This window comes from Neophocaena asiaeorientalis, unplaced genomic scaffold, assembly GCF_003031525.2.
Source record: "Neophocaena asiaeorientalis asiaeorientalis breed wild unplaced genomic scaffold, Neophocaena_asiaeorientalis_V1.1 scaffold299, whole genome shotgun sequence".
Taxonomy (NCBI): Eukaryota; Metazoa; Chordata; class Mammalia; order Artiodactyla; family Phocoenidae; genus Neophocaena; species Neophocaena asiaeorientalis.
Window position 1 is genome coordinate 807,366 of NW_020172626.1, and position 20,856 is coordinate 828,221.

The window sequence follows — 20,856 nt, forward strand, 5'->3', positions numbered from 1 at the left end:
ACCAGCCCTACATTTAATAAAGGACATAAAAGCAAATTAAATATTTTAGAGGGAAAGCAAAGAAGATTTCTGTTCAAAACATTTAACAAAATTAAAAAAAAAATCCTTCACCCAGGATCTACCCATTTATTACTGAAGCTTGTATATTTACTCTCTCCCACGATGATAAGTACCCCTTCTCTCTCAATGTCTCTCCTCCTTTCCCACTGCCTTTCTAGCCACTAAGTTTTTCCAGTGCTGTTACCACCACGTACACATAAACATGTCATGTAGCTTAGGATCTTGTAGCAAGTCAGTTATTCTTGGAAGACAAGAGAGCTTGAAAGCTGTTCTTACACATCAGTTTCTTGTGGTTGTTACAGAGTGAGATGTTTGATTTTAATTTAAACAGGAAAAGGAATAGGTAGAAAATATTTATTTTTGTTTGAAAATTTTGAAAAATCATTATGTGCTAACTGGAATCTGAATTTGGGTCATTTGTGAAAATGACTGAAATTAACTCCTTGAGTTTCTTTATTTATATAGTGGTACTCATAAAAAGTATTGTATCAACCACAAAGTTCTTGTGAGAATTATGTGAAGTACTACAAACTACAAATGTTCTTTTAAAATTATGATTGTAGCTAAATTATCCTGCTTCAGCAGTTTGGTTTATAAAATTTGGTCCCAACATTTAAAAAAATATGCAAGTTTAAAATTTAAATGTGTTGTTCACAACCATATTCCCAGTTCCTGGCTCAATTAATAAGTGTTAAATGAAAAAAATGTAAAGGAATAAATGAAAAATGAAATCAGTCAGTTCTCAGTCTCACATTTCCCTTTCTATCCTTGGAAATGTCTTTCTATCTGTCTCTCTCCCCCTCTCCCAGTGATAAACCCATAACCCTAGGGGCTTATTTTAAAGGGCTGAGTCCTGGATCGCATCACCTTGAGGGTAGAATTCTGTAAGGTCTTTCATTTTGCAGAGCCTTTGCTATTTATGAGATGCTATGTAGCCACAAAATGTTACTGGTGGACTGGCATCTGATATCTTTTTCTGTTCAGGTGACCTACTCTCAACTTCTGGTTCCATCGGACTGTTAGCTCTTTAAAGGAAATTAATAACAAAGTATCATGAATGTTTAATAATATATGTAGAGATATTTATACATGACAATAAGATTATAGGATTCAGAGTTATTGACTGGAAATGTATTGTTGAAACATAAATTATTCCTGAAGTAATAGAATATCTTTTGAACATAGACCATGGTAAGTTAAAGCTGTATATTGTAGTATGTAAAGCACCACTAAAAAGAAGCACAAAAAAGCATAAATAAAAAGTTAATAAATTTATTAAAATAGGATGCCCCCAATTTTTTGATTTATTCTCCCAAAACAAAGGCAAGAAAAGAACAGAAATAAATAACAATCTCCTGTTGAAATAAGTACAGTCCCTATCCAAAATCTAGCAGGTATTTGACCCATGGAAATTGACAGTATTATTTTAAATTGATTTGGAAAGGGAAAGAACCATGATTATCTAAAGAAATCTTGAAAAACATGAAGTAGTTTGGAGAATTTACCCTACCTGACTTCAAGTCTTATAGAACTACAGTTATCAAGACAGTGTGATTTTGATGAAAGGATGGACAAATAGATCAATTGAATTTAATAAAGAGTCTAAAAATAGACCTACATATGTGGTCAAATGATTTTCCACAAGGACATCTAAGCAATACAGTAGGAAAAGAAAAATCCCTTCAACATTGAACATTCATATGGAAAATACACACAAGTTGATCCCTACCTTAATTCATACTGAAAATCAATCTGAGATGGGTCATAGACTTAAAGATGGAAACAAAAACAATGAAACTTCTAAAATAAAACATACAAATATATCTTTGTGACCTTGGAGAGGCAAAGAAGTTTTAGAGATGTTCTAGTTACCATGGCTTCATAACAAATCACTAAAATGCTTTTTTTTAGGTTAAATTAGCATAACAAAAATTAACCATTTTAAAATGTACAATTCAGTGGCATTTAGTACATTCAAAATACTGTGCTACCCTAACCTCTTTCTAGTTCCAAAACATTTCATCATCAGAAAAGGAAACTCTGTAACAAACAGTCTCTCAACATTTCTACCTCCCACCAGTCTCTGGGAACTTGCTTTCTGTTTCTGTGAATTTACCTATTTTAGTTATTTCATATTAATAGAATCATATAATGTGTGATCTTTCTGTGTTTGGCTTATTTTACCCAGCATAATATTCATATTTCACGGTTCATTCCCATTGCAGCAGGTATCAGAACTTCATTCCTTTTTTGTGGCTGAATAACATTCCATTGTATAGATATACCACATTTTGTTTATCCATCCATCTATTGTAGGGTATTTTGGTTGTTTCTACATTTTGCTATCATGAATCATGCTGCTATAAACATTCATGCTCAAGTAACTGAACACTCATTATCCATTATTTTGAGTATATACCTTGAAGTAGAATTGCTGCTGGGTCATGTTGTATGTTCAAACTTTTGGGAGAACTGCCAGTTGTTTTTTATGAAGGCTGTACTATTTTACATTCCCACCAGCAATGTAAGAGGTTTTCAGTTTCCTCACATTCTCACCAACATTTGTTTTTTTCTATTTATAACAAAAATATTATACCATCCAAATGGGTGTGAAGTGGTATCTCACTGTTGTTTTGATTTGCATTTCTGTGATAAGTAATGATGTTGAGCATCCTTTCATGTTCTTCTTGGCCATATGTATATCTTCTTTGGAGAAATATCTATTCAGATCCTTGGTTTATTTTTTAAAGTAAGTTGTTACTCTTTTTTTCCTTGAGTTTCAAGAGTTCTTTATATATTCTGATCCTACACCCTTATCAGATATATGATTTACAGATATTTTCTCTCATTCTGTAGACTGTCTTTTCACTTTCTTGATAGTATTCTTCGATATGCATGTTAGTAATTTTGATGAAGCCCAATTTATCTATTTCTCTCTCTCTCTCTTGTTTTTCTTGTGCTTTTGGTGTCAACCCTTGCCTAATCCAAGACCATAACGGTTTACCCCTATGTTTTCTTCTAAGAGTTTCATAGTTTTAGTTCTTAAATTTAGGTCTTCGATTCATTTTGAGTTAGTTTCTGTTTATGATGTAAGGTAGGGGGTCTAAATTCATTCTTTTATATGTGGATATTGAGTTGTCCATTTGTTGGACAGCATCATTTATTGAAAATACTATTTTTTACTCATTAAATGATGTTCTTGGCACCCTTGTTGAAAAGCAGTTGGCAATGAATGTATTTATTTCTATACTGTCAGTTCTATTTCACTATTCTATATGCCTATCCTTATATAAGTACCACACTACTTTTATTACAGAAGCTTTATAATGAGTTTTAAAATTGGAAAGTGTGAGTACTTGACCTTTGTTTTTCTTTCTCAACATTATTTAGGCTATCCAGGGTCCTTTGCAATTCCATATGATATTTAGGATCAGCTTTTCCATTTCTGCTAAAGAAGGTCATCAAGATTTTAATAGGAAATACATTCTCTTAATAGATCATTTTGGGATTATTGTGATCTCAACATTGTTAAGGATTCCAATTCATGAACATGGGATGCCTTTACATTTATTTGTCTTCTTTAATTTCTTTGAACAGTGTTTTGTACTTCTCAGTGTACTAGACTAGCACCTTCTTGGTTAAGTTTATACCTAAGTATTTTATTCTTTTGTATGCTGTTGTAAATGGAATTGTTTCTTATTTTCTTTTTCCAATTGTTCATTGGTAGTGTTTAGAAATACAACCGATTTTCAAGTATTGATCTTATATCCTGCAACTTTGCTGAGCTTGTTATTAGCTGCAACCATGTTTTTGTGGATTCTTTAGGCTGTTCTACATATAAGTTCATGCCGTCTGCAAGTAGAGATAGTTTTCCTTTTCCTTTTCCAATTTGAATGCTGTTTATTTCTTTTTCTTGCCTACTTGGTCTGGATAGAAATTTTAATAGTATTGAATAGAAGTGATGAAAACAGGCATCCTTTCTTGCTCCTCATCTTAAGGCGAAAATTTTATTATTTTACTGATCTACGTGATATTAGCTGTGAGGTTTTCATAAATGTCTTCTATCATATTGAAGACATTCCCTTCTACTCCTAGTTTATTGGGAGCTTTTATTATGACAGAATGTTGAATTTTGTCAAAAGCCTTTTTCTCCATCAATCAAAATAATCATTCATTTAAAAATTGATTATATTAACATAATTATTATACCGATTATTTTCTTATGTTAAATGACTTTTGTATTCATGGATAAATCCCACTTGGTCATGATGTTTAATCCTTTTTTTAATGAGTTCACTTATTAGTTTTAGTTTTTATTGCATGGCAACAGCTTATAAATACTTTTTTAAATTTGATTTTTATTTTATATAGGGTATAGTTGATTTACAGTGTTGTGTTAGTTTCAGGTGTACAGCAAAGTGATTCAGTTATATATATACATATATCCATTCGTTTTCAGATTCTTTTCCCGTATAGGTTATTATAGAATATTGAGTAGAGTTCCCTGTGCTATACAGTAGGTCCTTGTTGATTATCTATTTTATATATAGTAGTGTGTATATGTTAATCCCAAACTCCTAATTATCCCTCCCCCGACCTTTCCCCTTTGGTAACCATAAGTTTGTTTTCCAAGTCTGTGAGTCTGTTTCTGTTTTGTAAATAGTTCATTTGTACCATCTTTTTAGATTCCACATATAAGTGATATCATATGATATTTGTCTTTCTCTGTCTGACTTACTCCATTTAGTATGATCATCTCTAGGTCCATCCATGTTGCTGCAGATGGCATTATTCCATTCTTTTTTATGGCTGAGTAATATTCCATTGTATATACGTGCCACATCTTCTTTATCCTTTTCTCTGTCGATGGACACTTAGGTTGCTTCCATGTCTTGGCTATTGTAAATAGTGCTGCTATGAACATTGGGGTACATGTATCTTTTCGAATTATGGTTTTCTGTGGATATATGCCCAGGAGTGGGAATGCTGGATCATATGGTAGCTCTATTTTTAGTTTTTTAAGGAACCTCCATACTGTTCTCCATAGTGGTTGTACCAATTTACGTTCCCACCAACAGCGCAGGAAGGTTCCCTTTTCTCTACACCTTCTCCAGCATTTATTGTTTGTAGACTTTTTGTTGATGGCCGTTCTGGCCAGCGTGAGGTGATACCTCATTGTAGTTTTGATTTGCATTTCTCTAATAATTAGTGATGTTGAGCATCTTTTCATGGGCTTTTTGGCCACCTGTATGTCTTCTTTGGTAAAATGTTTATTTAGATCTTCTTCCCATTTTTTTATTGGGCTGTTTGTTTTTTTGATGTTGAACTGCATGAGCTGTTTGTATATTTTGGAGATTAATCCCTTGTCGGTAGCTCCGTTTGCAAATATATTCTCCCATTCTGTGGGTTGTCTTTTTGTTTTCTTTATGGTTTCCTTTGCTGTGCAAAAGCTTTTACGTTTCATTAGGTCCCATTTGTTTATTTTTATTTTTATTTTCATTACTCTAGGAGGTGGATCCAAAAAGATATTGCTGCAATTTATGTCAAAGAGTATTCTTCCTATGTTTTCCTCTAAGAGTTTTATAGTATCCAGCCTCACATTTAGGTCTTTAATCCATTTTGAGTTTATTTGTGTTTTAGAGAATATTCTAATTTCATTCATTTACATGTAGCTTTCCAGTGTTCCCAGCACACTTATTAAAGAGCCTGTCTTTCTCCACTGTATGTTCTTGCCTCCTTTGTTGTAGATTAATTGACCATAGGTGCGTGGGTTTATTTCTGGGCTTTCTGTCCTGTTGCATTGATCTATATTTCTGTTTCTGTGCCAGTACCATACTGTGTTGATTACTGTAGCTTTGTAGTATAGTCTGAAGTCCTGGAGCCTGATTCCTCCAGCTCCATTTTCTTCCTCAGAATTGCTTTGGCTATTCAGGTCTTTCGTGTTTCCATAATCCTTTTAATATGCTGCTGAATTTGATTTGCTACTATTTTGTTGAGGATCTTTTCATCTGTATTCAGAACAGATATTGGTATATAGTTTTCTTGTCATATCTTTGTCTTTTCTGTCAGGACAGTGCTGGCTTTATAGAATGAGTTTAGATGTATTCCCTCCTTTTCTGTTTTTTTGGAAGTGTTTGAGAAGAATTGGTGTCAGTTCTTCTTTAAATGTTTGGTAGAATTCACCAATGAAGCTACCTTGTCCCGTGCTTGACTTTGTTTGTTGTGAGGTTGTTGATCATTGATTCCGTGTCTTTACTTATTATAAATCTTTTGTTTATTCTTGAGTAGCTTTTGGTAGTTTGTTTGTTTCTAGGAATTTTTCCATTTCATCTAGATTGTCCAGTTTATTAGCATTAAATATTCATAATCTCTTATAATCCCTTTTAAAAACATTTCTGTAAAGTTTGTAGGTTACAGACTTGATTACATTTCTGATTTTAGTAATTTGAGTCTTTTCCCTTTTTTCTTAGTTAATCTAGCTAAAGGCTTGTTAATTTTTAAAATTTTTCTTAAGAATCAACTTTTGGTTTTGTTGATTTTCTCTGTTACATCTGTATCTTCTATTTCACTTATCTCTGTTCTAATATTTATGATTTACTTCCTTCTGCTAGGTTGAGTTTAGTTTGCTCTTCTTTTTCTACTTCTTTAAGGTATAAAGATCAGTTATTTGTATAAGATGTTTCTTGCTTTTTAATGTGGGCTTTACAATTATAAATTCCCATCTGAGCACCACTTTTGCTGTGTCCTATAAATTTTGGTATGTTGTGTTTTCTTTTTTATTTGTCTCAAGATATTTTCTAATTTCCTTTCGGATTTCTTCTTTCACCCATTGGTTGTTTAAGAGTGTGCTGTTTAATTTTCTCATGTTTGTGAATTTTCTGGTTTTTCTTTTTCTTTTTCTTTCCAATTCATTCCATTGTGACCAGAGAAGATACTGTTATGATTTAAATATTTTAAAACTTATTGAGACTTATTTTGTGGCCTGACATATGGTCTATACTAAAGATTGTGCCATGTGCACTTGGAAGAATATGTATGGCTGTTATTCTGTGTATTTTTCTCTATATGTCTATTAGATCTAATTGGTTTATAGTGTTGTTCAAGTACTCTGTTTTCTTATTGATCTGTTTAGTTGTTCTATCCATTATTGACAGTGAAGTATTAAGAGTCTCCAACTATTGTTGTAGAACTCTATACCCTCAGTTACGTCAATGTTTTTGATTCATGTATTTGGGGTCTCTGTTGTTAGGTGTGTATATGTTAAATAATTGTTAAATCTTCTTGACTGATTGACCCTTTTATCAATATATGATATTCTTTGTTTTGTAACAAGTTTTGTCTTAAAGTCTGTTTTGTCTGCTACTAGTATAGCCACCCCTGCTCTCTTTGGTTTCTGTTTTCATGGAATATCTTTCAATCATTATTTCTTCAAATATTCTTTCTTCTCCTTTTTGGGACTACCATTAGGTGTATGTTGGTACATTATACAAATTGATAAAGTAAGAAAAGTCATATGACATCTCAAATAATACTTGAATGGTATTTGATAAAGTTTTACATCAATTTCTTATTTTAAAACAAAACTAAATAAAAGGACTTTTAGAATAAAAGGGTATTTCCTTAACTGAAGTATTGTCTGGCAGAAACATTTATGTAATACGTATAAAAAGTTTTCTAAGTGATTGTTCTCAAAAGGAAAAAAAGACAGTAATGTTAAGTCATTAACTTTCATGTGGGATAAATATCATTAACATTCATTAAAAACATCTCTATTGCTAAAGCTTACTTAAAAATAGATACTATATATTAATTAGGCCAGTGAAGAACAAAATAACCTGTTAGCGTATCCAGTAGATTGTGAGCTCCTGTAGAATGTCATCCCCATGAGGGCAGGGAATTTTGTTACATTTATTCCCACTGGTTTACTCCCAGAACCTAGGACAGTGCTTTGTCCTATATACCAATGAGAGAATAAATGAGTAAATGAGAATTTAAGGATCAATTAGTGCTAAAATAGTGTCCTAGTCTCATGAGATAACAGTTTAGAAGCTGTGCATTTTCAGATAACAAAAAAGCACCTTACACAGTGCAAACTGGTATAGGTACAAAGATCTGCAAGATGATATTATGTTTTTAATTTTCAATTTTGATTTGTCGTAGAGGAAAAATAATGACAAATAGGGTTCGATGAAGTTTTTTCCTTTGTGGTTCAAGCATTTCTGCTATTTACCTGTTGGAGTGGTGGTTCTGGTGGAGTGGTTGAGGATGATGAGTGGGATCTTGGCAGAAAAAACCAGCAGAGCATTTGTCTGTCAGTCCCTTGTGCATGACAGTGTGCACTGATTCTTTTATAGCTATTTCAAATTTGTGATCCAGATGAGAAAATTGAGGTAAGTACGTTAGCTTCAGTTAAAACCAAAAACTAAAACCAGTCCTCAGTAATTTTGTTTATGCGCATTTAGTACAGCATATACAAAGAGGAATAGCTGTATATTTGCTAAAATTTTAGGAAAGAAATGAAAAGACCATGCATGTGTATAGAAAACACAAGTCACATAGACACGAGAGAATGAAGATGGCAAAACAATGTCTGAAAAGTCCTAATATGGAAATGCAGAAGGCAGGAGACATGAAGTAATAAATTCAGTTATCAATTTTAGGTATATCTATAGTACTGGGGAACCTCCTGGCATATTTAAATGAAAGAATGGGAGAAACTTTCAGGAAGGAATTTTAGCATTTATTAAATTTTAGAAAACAGTGTTGAAAGATCTAAATAATTGAAATTATTTTGGTTCCAAAGAAATAGATAGATTGTATCTCAAAAGTTATTTGGAAGAAATGGTAAATTTATTATTTAACCCACAGATGGAAATTATTGGTGGAGGTATCAGTGAGTCAGCATTTGATTAATATAATAAAGAATTGTTCAAAATAGACCCTGTTCAATATACAGTCAGCTGTTTTGTGAAGTAGTGACCTCTTTATGAATGAATGGAGCATGCCCATCTACATGGTGCTGTGGATGGGCTCCTGCTTTGGGGGTGAGTTTTGTCTCAGTGATGTTATAGGTTGTACGTAATCTCAGATTCTTTCACCTCATATGGGTCATATTATGTTGTTTATATTGTTCTGCTGTTTTCCATATGTCCTGAGGATATTTTGTAGAAAATGTATTTAAATTGTAGCCCTGAGTTTTAATACTAAGTATGACCTAAGCAAGGTTTTTTGTTTTGTTTAATATTTATTTATTTATATTTATTTTGGCTGTGCTGGGTCTTAGTTGTGGCATGCAGGATCTTCGCTGCGGCATGCAAACTTCTTAGTTGCGGCATGCATGTGGGATCTAGTTCCTCGACCAGGGATCGAGCCCAGGCCCCCTGCACTGAGAGCGTAGAGTCTTACCCACTGGACCACCAGGGAAGTCCCTCAAGGTTTTTAATCCATCAGAAACCTTTAGAGATTCTCACCTGGAGACTGTATACTGGGCTGATGACTTCCCAAATCACCTTCCATTATTTACTGAAACATCTTTTGAAATTATCCAGTGTAGTTGATTAGACCATGATTATACTGTGGCCTTCCTTGTCCTAGATTTGGATCCTATGATAAATTGGGTATCACATGTGTAGCAAATTGTCACAAGCTACAAAAATATAAAAATAAATTTGTCTTAGTTTCTCTCAAAAGTTGCTGAGGAAAAGAGCTTGGGTGTCGTTTCATTTCTCTGTAGTGCTGTATATGACCTCCCCTAAACTCAGTAGGTTAAAACAACAATTTATAATTTCTCACGGTTCAGTGAATGGGCTGGGCAGTTCTGCTGGTCTCACCTGGGCTTGCCCACGTGGATACATTCAGGTGGAGTTCTGCAAAGGCTGCTAGGGTGGGCGGCGGGGCATGTCACATGATTATCTGGGGAGCTTGATTGGGACTGATTTTTTTTAAAAACCTATGTCCTTATTTTTTTTAATTGATGAGATCTTAATAGGATATGGTAATTTCCAGGAAGATTAGATAATGTAATGATGCAGATTAGAGAAATTATTCAAAAAAGGTTAACAAAAGTGCCAGTAAATGTTTTGAAGGATCTGGTTCAAATACAGTTTTCTCTGTCTCCTCTTCTGATCTCTTCCCTGTGCCTGGGCTTGTCCCCCCGGGAACTCCTGGGTAATGACCTGTGGCGTAATAGCAATATGCCTGGAAGTGTTTTCTAAAACCATTGATCACAATCACTGCTTCCACTGTCCACGCTTGAACACTGGTGTGCTGATGTTAGCTGACATCTCCTTCCCAGAGTCCCTTAAACAAAGAAACATGGAGGAAGCAGCTGCATGTTTTTAGTTTAGATTTATTTAAATTACAGAAGTAATGTGTACTTATTTTGACAATGAAAAAAATAGAGACATGTGGAAAGATAGTCTCTCTCCCTTTAGCCCTCTCAAAGTCTACTCCCTCGGAAATAGTTTGCATCCTTTTACATCCTTTTCTTTGTATAAACTAACATAAAATGTGTGAGTTGAATTGCTTTATAAAACTGGCTTTAAACTGTACAGTACACATTCTTAAGCAACTTGTTTCTATTATTTTAAAATGTATTACGGACATATCTCCATGCAAATAAATTCAGATCTATGTTGTACTTTTCCGTAAGTGCATACCTGTACCATAGTGTGAATATGCTATACTTTATTTATTCCCCTGTTGAAGTACAGTTACATTATTTCCAGAGTTTTGCCACCACAAACTTTTTGGTGAAATAAACAAATATCGTGCACTTTCCGATAAAATAAACAACCTTGTACATATATACATAAGTATGAGTGTTTTCATTTATTTATGATAATTTACCAGACAGAATAAGATTGCTGAGTCAGAGGATCAGTATATGTTTTATTATAATAAATATTTCTGAATTACTTTGAAAAAGGTAGCAGAAAAACATTTTCAGTAGGTTGAGACTGTCTTTCTTATAGCCATACCATATAAACTTTAAAAAATTATTTTATTTTAATCAAAACAAAAATATATATGGTTTAAAAAGCAAATTAGTACCACAAGGCAACGGTGTCCTTCTTTTTCTCCTGTTCTGCTTTTAATGTGGAACCACTTTTAACTCTTAGATGTTTCCTTTGGTACACAGATCTACATATGTAAATATACAAGATACTTATATAGTTCTCTTTCAGTTTTTAAATTTGAGGCATTGTCTCTTGACTTCCTTCTAAGACATTGTGCTTTATACCCAGGGCCCATCACATTCTCATAGTACAGGCAGGCAGCTACTTCAGATGTTGGTTAATGTATACTTTGCATTGATTTTTTCATGATTATGTTAATTAGCCTTTTTCACAGTAGAGCCATAAAATAGCCAACTGTTAATTTGTTTCCAGAATTAATAATTGGCTTGTTTTTCTGTTTGCTTTGCTTTCTCTGTACCCATCACTAATGCTTCACCAAACCCTGCCTTAAAGTATATATTAAACACTCTCAATATGCTTAAATACATCGTGGTCTTCTGTCTTAGTTTATATTTTATTTCATTTAAGAGGTTTTAGAGACTTCTCTCCTGTAGTCCTTTGTCCTCTTGCTCCAGTCTTTACTCCTTAGTTTCCAGACTTTTTCTCAGCTCTCTGCTGAGACCATCCTTTACTGTCATCCCAAGGCTTACCTTTTCCTTTTTCTTATGGAGGATTATCTATTTCCTGAATCTCAGGTCTTTCCAGTTTTGGGTTTACTTATTTATTTTGGTGGAGCACCTCCATTAGGAGCTTTCTGTAAAAGAGCGCTTGCCAGATATCGTTCTGAGTCCTTACAAGTATCTTGATTGATTCTTTCATTGGATATAAAATTCAAAGTTAGAAGTGATCTTCAGTTGGAATTTTGAAGGAATTTCTCCTGTGTCTTCTGGGGCCAAGCATTGCTATTGAGAAGTCGGATGACAATTTGATTTGCTATTTTTGTCCCTGAAAGCTTTTAAAGATGTTCTCTTTATTACCACTGTTGTAAAATTTTGTGATAATATGCCTTACATTATGCTGTGGACATTTTATGGATCCTTCCAATCTGAAAGGCAATTATGTTTTTATATCCTTATTATTTTGGCATTGGTCCTCCTTGATCGATGCTTTCATGTTTAAATGGTGTGAAATGTCCACTTTTTTGGGGCATCTCTCTTCAGGGACTAGGTTTCAGTATTCTCTACCTTGCTAAATCCAGTTACCACTCAGTTCATTTTGCATCTTCCAAAAACAAATGTGCAGCTATTTCTTGCCTAATGATGTCTTCTCTCTTTATTCAATCAATTCTTTGATAAAAGAAAAATACCATAATGTAATTTTAGTGGGAATTTGAGGCAAAGTGAAGGTAAATAGAAGTATTCAGTCTTTGTTTTATCAGAAGACAGCAAGAATGTCTTAAAAACATTTAACTAATTACTCATGAAGAAGGTAGCAATTATTTTTTAAGCTGCTAAAACATAATAGAAAATATACTTTGCTTGTGTTTTTCCATGATTTATATAAATTATTAGTTTTACATCAGCACCTGCATTTTCTTTGTTCTATAAACACTGTCACACTTCCTTACTTGTTCAGTTAAAACATGTCTTAAAACCCAGCTTCATAACTTCTCCTCTGTTTGCTCACAAGAAAACCATATCCAAACATTTTTATTCTGTACACTGATCTTGATACAGTCTTTCACGTAATGATGAATAGTAAGTTTTTATCATTATGTAGCATGCTTATGAAGTAATCATTTTTTTTAAACATAGTGCCAAGGTCAGTAGATCATCCTAAGTGGAACTGGAGGACTAAACCAGAAAGCCGTGATTTTGATGAATTGAACCACATCCTTCAAGAGAGCAAGAAACTGGGAAAAGCCCTTGAGAATCTCTCTCGAAGTAAGTTTATTTACTTCATTATAATTGGAATTCCTAACCAATATTAAAGTAGAAACATTCATTACTATCACCAGTAACATATTTCCAACATCCTCATTATAACTCCATGAGGGGTTGAGGAGTTCTAAGAGCGTGAGATGGGAAATGAGGACTGATCTTGCATGTTACAGGGATTTGTGGGAAGACTAGTTTATATAGAGTAGGAGGGGCTATAGACCCCCTCCCCACAATGGCTATTTGATTCCAGTCTCTCTACAGTGTCTTTGTGCGTTACCCAGGTGAGCTGGACACCTAATGGTACCTTACTCATTCTTCTCTTTCGAACCCTGTTGTTTTGTGTCATCCCAGTTAATGCATGTACCTGTTTCTTCCATGACTTTCTGATGTCTCTAAACTTCTTAAGGATAGTGACTGGGCCAGATTCTTCTTCGAATCCTCTCAGAACCTGGCAACATACCTTTTTGTAAAAGCAATGATCTGTAATCCTAGGGCCTGGGTCAGAAGTTTTGCTCTGCCACCTGTGAGGTGAATGACATTACGTAAATCATTAAACCTGTACGAGCCTTGGTCCTCTCATCTCCAGGTCAGGAAGACATGATTCTGTGTCCCTCTTCTGATAGGTGAGAAGGTTTGAAATGATACGTTTCAAGTAAAAACTTTTAAACGTTATTGTTGTGAGAGTAGACAAATATTTTGATTTGATAAATGCATTCTGTGTATGTAGAAATACATATGTACTTTATGGTTTTAGTAGTGAGTTCAAGGTATTTCTGTCTTTCTCTGGTTCTAAGTAGCTCTTAGTTTTAAAAATTAGGCACCTTTAGATGCGTATTAATGCTATAGCCTCACTAAAATTTTCTTCTGGTATTATGGAATATTAAAGATTCTTAAATGGAAAATAGAACACTAGCAAATTCTAGTAGATTATATTTGAGGATCAGTATGTTTTGTAAAACAGCGTTGTGTTACTAGTTTCATGATACTTTTTTTTAAATTAATTTATTTATTTATGGCTGTGTTGGGTCTTCGTTTCTGTGTGAGGGCTTTCTCTAGTTGTGGCAAAGCGGGGGCCACTCTTCATTGCAGTGCGCAGGCCTCTCACTATCGTGGCCTCTCTTGTTGCGGAGCACAGGTTCCAGACACACAGGCTCAGTAGTTATGGCTCACGGGCCTAGTTGTTCCGCGGCACGTGGGATCTTCCTAGACCAGGCCTCAAACCCGTGTCCCCTGCGTTGGTAGGCAGATTCTCAACCACTGAGCCACCAGGGAAGCCCCCATGATATTTTTTAAAGTTAGAAATTTCCCTTGGTATATATTTTGGGAGAAGTTTATATATATATATATATATATATATATATATGTGTGTGTGTGTGTTTATATATTGTATTATACTGTAATTATATATTTATATACTATATTTTATTGTATTACAATTTTATATAGAGAGAGATTTCGTTTTTTCATACTTCTTAATTTATAATTCACTAGAGCCTTTATTATTAGACTTTTGTGTAGTGAACCTGTCTCAGAAGTTAACTTGACTCATGATAGGGTCTTGTAATTTTGCCATTAGTAGAAAGTCTTCGGTTGGGGTTCGAGAAAATCCTGCTTTTGTCTAGATTTACTATTGGAGCAAATAATGATAAAGTGAGTTTTCAGCTAATTATTACGTTCATGAAAACAACCTTACCTGTTAATATGTCAAAGGCTTTATGTGTGTATATGTATGTATGTCTTACCCCTTTGGTCAGAGTCTGTGGCTCTTTATAGACTCTCAACTTATCTATAAACGTGAGTTTAAAAAAAGATTGAAGAAAATGCCCAATTATTACACATCTTCACTTATAGTATTAGTCAATTTTTGTCCTTTAAAACATGACAACTACCTTTTAAACACTTGTTATATCATTGTTAATTTGTAAGAAAGCATTTGACCACTAACTAAAACTTTTAAATAAAGGAGTTTGATGCACTTGCCCAGATCTGTAGCAGACGTGTCAAGGTTCACGCTGTGGTCTGTCCCAGGAAAACCTAGCCTTAGATGGGGGCTCACAACTGAGTCGTCTGAGCAGAAGCGAGTGGGAGCTATGACAGGGGTTCATTTAACGCAGGCAGGGAAGTCTGGAGAAATAAAATGGCTGGGGTAGTGGTTGATCAGGAGAGTAGAAGAGATGCAGGTTTGGGACATTACTCTTGGGACAGAGTCAGGGCCAGAGAAGTTGTTGGGTGAGTCCGTAGCTTGGCCAGAATACGGTGTAACATTCAGCATCTATGTATGTGATGTGTATGATGGAGAGTCGTTTTTGGCTTCATTGATCGTTTTAAGGGGGCTCTTTTTTTTGTGGCAGTAGTGGTGCTGTTTATGTGGCGTAAGGGAGCAGTTGGTCACACAGGGAGGGGTCGCTCATTTCTCTGTATATGTTTTTTGAGTCTCTTTTAGAACAAGATGCTACTTTCTTGGATGACTCGAGTTTCTGTGACTTTCGCTGAGATTTAATATAACGTCTTTTCTTAGGCCCAGCATGTATCTAACTACTCAGTTATCAGTTCACCTGAGATGGTGATGTTTATGTACTGATCTCACTGCTCAGAACTGAGCTATTTAATCTCAAACTATTCTTCCATCTTCCTGAAGGAGGAGGATGTTCATTCTTGTTTGATCTTGTTTGACTGTTATAATGGCTGTGGCTTGGTAACTCTTTCTCTAATCTAATGGTAACTTTATTAACCATTGTTTTATTTACTAGGAAGACTTAGGGAATGTACTCTTTTCTCCAGTATTAGTCAAAAGGAATGTTCATTGTCTTGTTATTGTGGACCTTCTTCTCCTGTGTCACAGGAAAGGTTGAAAGTTTTTAGTGATCTCCTAATTTTCATACAGTCTCTGATAGAATTCTCTCTGGCAAGGTTGGTCTTTGCTTTATCTTAGTTTTACTTTCTGAAAGATGTTACATGCTTTTAAAGTATTTGTTATTTAGTTGAGATTGACAGCAAAAAATCGTTTATGTCCCTCAAAATGGTAGAATTATCTCATCTCTACAGCTGTCAGCTTATGCAGACTGTACCATGCTGTCTTTCTGGCTTTTTGCAAACCTCTCAATGTAATGCTTTATCTTAATAAAGTCAGTCATGAACTGTGACACTCCTCATGCTGTGATTCTCTCCTCAAGGTATACGTGTTAGAATAACTTCAGTGGCTTGGAATAAAGCCAGTTATTAGTTTTGTGACCTTGGGAATCTTTCTTAACCTCTCTGTGTTTGTGTCACCTTTACTGTAAAATTGCAATAATCATGGTACTATTTCTAAAGGTTTTGTGACTATCACATGAGATGCTGTATCTGAAGTGCTTGGTATGGTACCTGGTATGAAATAATTGCTAATTAAATGTTAGATATAATATTCAGTTTCTATTATTATATAACAAATTACCACAAACTTAGCAGCTTTAAAGAGTACAGATTTATTATTTTGCGATTTCTGTGCCTCAGGAGTACGGGTGCGGGTTAGCTGGGTCCTATGCTCAGGGTCTGGGCAGGCTGAAATTAAGGTACCGGTTGGGGCTGTGATCTCACCTGGGTTTGGAGTCTTCTAAGCTCATCCTTGTTGTTGGTCAAATTCAGAGGTTGCTCTTGCAGCACTACGATCCCTGTTTTCTCACTGAGTGTTGGCCAGGGGCTGTTCTGAGACCATTCTCAGGTCCTTGCCTCGTGGCGTCCTCCTCTCGAAACAACAGTGCACTGTTTCTTCTTTGAAGTCACTGGGGCACATCTCTCTGAAGCTTTGCCTTCTTTTAAAGGGCTCATCTGATTAGGTCAGGGCCCCCAGGATCATCTTCCTTCTGATTTACTTAGTCAGCTGTTTAGTAACTAAATCAAGAGAGTAATACCCTTTCATCTTCAGTGGTCCCACCATGCAGACTCAAAGGGAAAGGACTGCACAGGTATGTGTCTTGGGAGTCGTCCTAGAATTCTGCCTGCCACAGATACTGTTAGCGTTATTACTGTTTATCCCTAACAGCCTATAACATGCTTCAGCTGAGTGCTGCCCAACAGAAATGTAATATGAGCCACATGTGTGATTTTATATGTTCACATAGGCACATTTCAAAAAAGGAAAAAGAATTTAAAATTAATTTTAGTAAAATATTAACCCAGTGTGTCTAAATTATTTTCAGTTTAATTGTATTCCATATAAAAATTATTATTGAGGTAGTTTATGTTCTTTTCCTTTCATACCGAGGCTTCCAAAATCCGGTGTGAATTTTATTCTACAGCACACCTCAGCGTGGACGAGCCATGTTTCAGATGTTCATTAGCCATGTGCGGCTCCCACATCGAACACCAGAGCTCTACCTAATGTTAAAACAAACACACACAAAAGCCCTTCTCAGGGCTTCCCTGGTGGCGCAGTGGTTGAGAGTCCGCCTACCGATGCAGGGGACACGGGTTCGTGCCCCGGTCTGGGAAGATCCCACATGCCGCGGAGCGGCTGGGCCCGTGAGCCATGGCCGCTGAGCCTGCGCGTCTGGAGCCTGTGCTCCGCAACGGGAGAGGCCACAACAGTGAGAGGCCCGCATACGGCCAAAAAAAAAAAAGCCCTTCTCTTGAGGTTGAGTTACCTCACACAGAGGTACAACAGAATTCCTTCTTCCTCTTTCATCCAGAGTTTCAAAAAGAACAGTTAACACGCATGGTCTCCACCTGCTCATCTTCCCCTCACTCCTCAGTGCGGTTACATAACTGCACCCGTCATTCTACTCAGACCTTTCTCACTGTGGTCACCAATTGAATCCAAGTTGTCAAACTGAATGAACACTCTTCCTCATCTTACAGAATTGCTCTGGTACTTTTAACACCGTTGATTACTTTGTCTGCCTTCAAACTCTCCGATCTTTGAGTTTCTGGGACTTGGCCCTCATTTGATCGTTTCTGGATGCTCTCCACATCATATCTTGTAGGTTTCATTCTGACACTTCTCTTTCTTTCCTGCTGCTATGAATGCTGTTCCCACAGTTCATTCTCTGCCTCTGGTCTTTCAAATGCTCTCGGTGTCCAGCCTTATCCTCCCTCAGAGATTTAATTATCACCCCTACACAACTAACTCCGATAAGTGTATTTCCCATCCAGGCTGTGTATGCCTTTATCCAAGATGGTGGATATCCCACTGCCGTGCTAAATTCAGTATATCTAAGTAGATCATACCTCCTTCTTTACTGTGACCTTTCTTCTTCCTGAGTTGTCTCAGCTGTTGGCATCATCAGTTACTGGTTCGGCCAGCCTGGAGCCCTTCTAGACTCGTCTTTCTCCCTAACTGTTAATAATTAATTTCCAAGTCTTGATATTTTCCCTCTATCTTGGGTATGATTTTCTTCTCTGCCGCTTTAGCACCCTCTAATTCACACTCAGCACCACTGACCAGACCATTGATTTATCCATTTAACATGTTCCATTTTGTTTCATTTCATTCCTGCCCCGTGACAGAAAAAACAGGTGCAGTCCCTGCTCATACTGAGCTTGTGGCTGGAGGGATTACCATGACCCTAAGTTAGGGGAGTCTTATGGCCAAAATCTCTGTGGCTTAATACAGTATAAGTATTTAGTCACTCCATATAGTGTTCCAGGGTTGCAGACAGTTCTATCCTGTTATTCTCCTATCTTTAGCACCTGATCCAAGGGTCCTGAAAGCAGAAGGAGACAATAGAGGATTATGGGGGTGGTTTCTCATGCCTAGAGGTGGAAGTGCTCACATTACATCACCCACCTTCTACAACTGACTGCAAGGGAGGCTGGGGAATGTAGCCTAGCTTGTGAGCCCAGGAGAAATACGGAAATAGTTTGAAGCATGAATAGCCATTCCCGTCCACACTCTTGTTTCTCTGTATCTCCAAACAGCCCTCACTGCAATCAGTGGGATGGATCTAGAGTGAAGACTTGACACCACTTGTTGCGGACGTTCAAGGGCTCCTTAAAAACCTCATAGAAGGTGCTCCATGCTCTGACCCTTAGTCATGTGTCCAGTATCATCTCTCATGACTCATCATCAGGCCACTTGTGCACCGGTAACAGGGAAGTTTTTCACACTCACTGATGTTTCTGCATTTCATGTATTTGCTTATGCTGTGTCCGTACCCTGAAATCACACCCCCACTTGCCCCAAGCTAATCTCTGCTCCTCTCTTTAGCCTCAGCTGAGATGCCACTTGATGGTTTAGTGCTGCTGTCTTTCTGTGGAATGGATCTGGTACCCCTCTTTCTGTGCTTCCATACTTTTCTCTGTACGCGCTTAAATGCTGTGATCTGCTTTCACAGCTCTCTAACTCTGAGCTGCGGGGAGTCCAGGGGCACCTGGACTCCCCAGCATGCAGCACAGTGATCAGTGCATAATTCAGTCACAATTCGCTGGGCGAGTGCCACCTCTGCTTCCATTTCTTCCTGGTCCATCTTCTCTGTGACCCCTCCCTTACTCTTTCTTCACTGCAGATCTACCTTCTGCTTCTCTAAGTGTGGGCCTTTGATGTCATTTTACATAGGTTTTGGTTTTTATATATTTGATTTGTTTGCTGAGACCTTTGGCTTTAACTGTGGGCTGTCTATTAAATTAAACAGATAGGTAAGCAAGTAGGAACCCGAGGCTTTTCTGAGCCTAAGGCCTTTGCTGCCTTTGGCAGTTTTCTGCAAAGGAAGGCAATGATAGGATGAGTATCTTTAGCCCATTTAGACATTGGTCTACAGACTGTAGTTCATGTGAAACACTGGCTGGAGCTTTTCCAAGGAAAAAAGCCCAGCTGTTGGGAGAACAGAGGACAGATATTTATGCTCTGTGACTGATAATAGCCATCTGGACTCAGCCAAGAAAAAAATAACAGATGACTTTTTTAGTTCAGCAATCGTGAACATCCCCCAAAAGTCTTTTCTGACAAACAGCCTGAGGAGTTAGGGAATAATAGCCTATGAGTGAAAATGGAAGCAGATGATGTGGGAATTGTCTGTTCATTGCATGCAGACCTCAAGTTTACCTTTTAGTAGGAGAGAAAGTTGTGAAAAGCAGAATTTCAAAGCCTTGTAAGGAGACGTGTGGGAGCCTTCAACAAGGAGGTTTAGGGCCAATGTGGTGAAGAATATATCTGAGTAGAGTCTGTAAGGATAAAAAGGTAAAGCTAAGGTAAAAGGAGAGTGAAGATGTGTCATGAAGTGGGAGGTTCCTGACAGAAAAGCATGTGTGTAAAAAGAAGGAAGAAAATTCACAGAAAAATTTCAGAGAAAGAAGAAAATTTTGTATTGTTGATGCATTAAGGGTGAAGTGAGTAATAAAGTCAACGAAGGTGGAAGTCTAGGTGGCAGGGGAGTCGGGGGTGAAGATGATCCTGTATTTCCGAACGATCGCTCTGGTGCCACGTGGAAGATGGAATTGATATGGTTCATGTCTCAGGGCAAAAACCAGATGAAGAGAGCCTGAAATAGAGCGGTAGCTGTGGGATAGAAAAGAGGGAATAGTTTAAGACAGGTATTGGTACTGGTCAGCTGCGTGTTAGCAACCAGGCCGCGTGGCAGGAGTTGAGCGGTGGGCAAGCGAGCAAAGCCTCATCACCTGCTCCCCGTCACTCGCATCACCGCCTGGACCATCCCCGCTCTCCCCCCGCATCCGTGGACAAATTCTTCCATGCGACCAGTCCCTGGTGCAAAAAGATTGGGGACCGCTGGTTTAAGAAGTGTAGAAGATTATATGGTTAAGACTCACTGATATGAAAGAGGTGTGAGGATAAAGAGAGAATGATGTGCTTAGATTGTTTTATTTTTTTGGTTTTGTTTATAATCAAGGTGACTGGGTGCTGCCTCTGCCTCAGATAGGAATTCAAGAGGGTTTGAGGGTGGAGGAGGAATGTTGTTTCGAACACC

At 36.7% G+C, this 20,856-nt stretch overlaps 1 protein-coding gene across 1 annotated transcript in view; it reads left to right on the forward strand.

Annotated features, from left to right (window-relative positions):
* Window positions 1-20,856, forward strand: part of CUNH8orf34 (chromosome unknown C8orf34 homolog) — a 108,614-nt gene that overhangs the window by 55,918 nt on the left and 31,840 nt on the right. Inside the window, 1 exon segment of the mRNA XM_024739013.1 lies at window positions 12,833-12,961. Within this exon segment, the coding sequence (XP_024594781.1) occupies window positions 12,833-12,961 (129 nt within the window).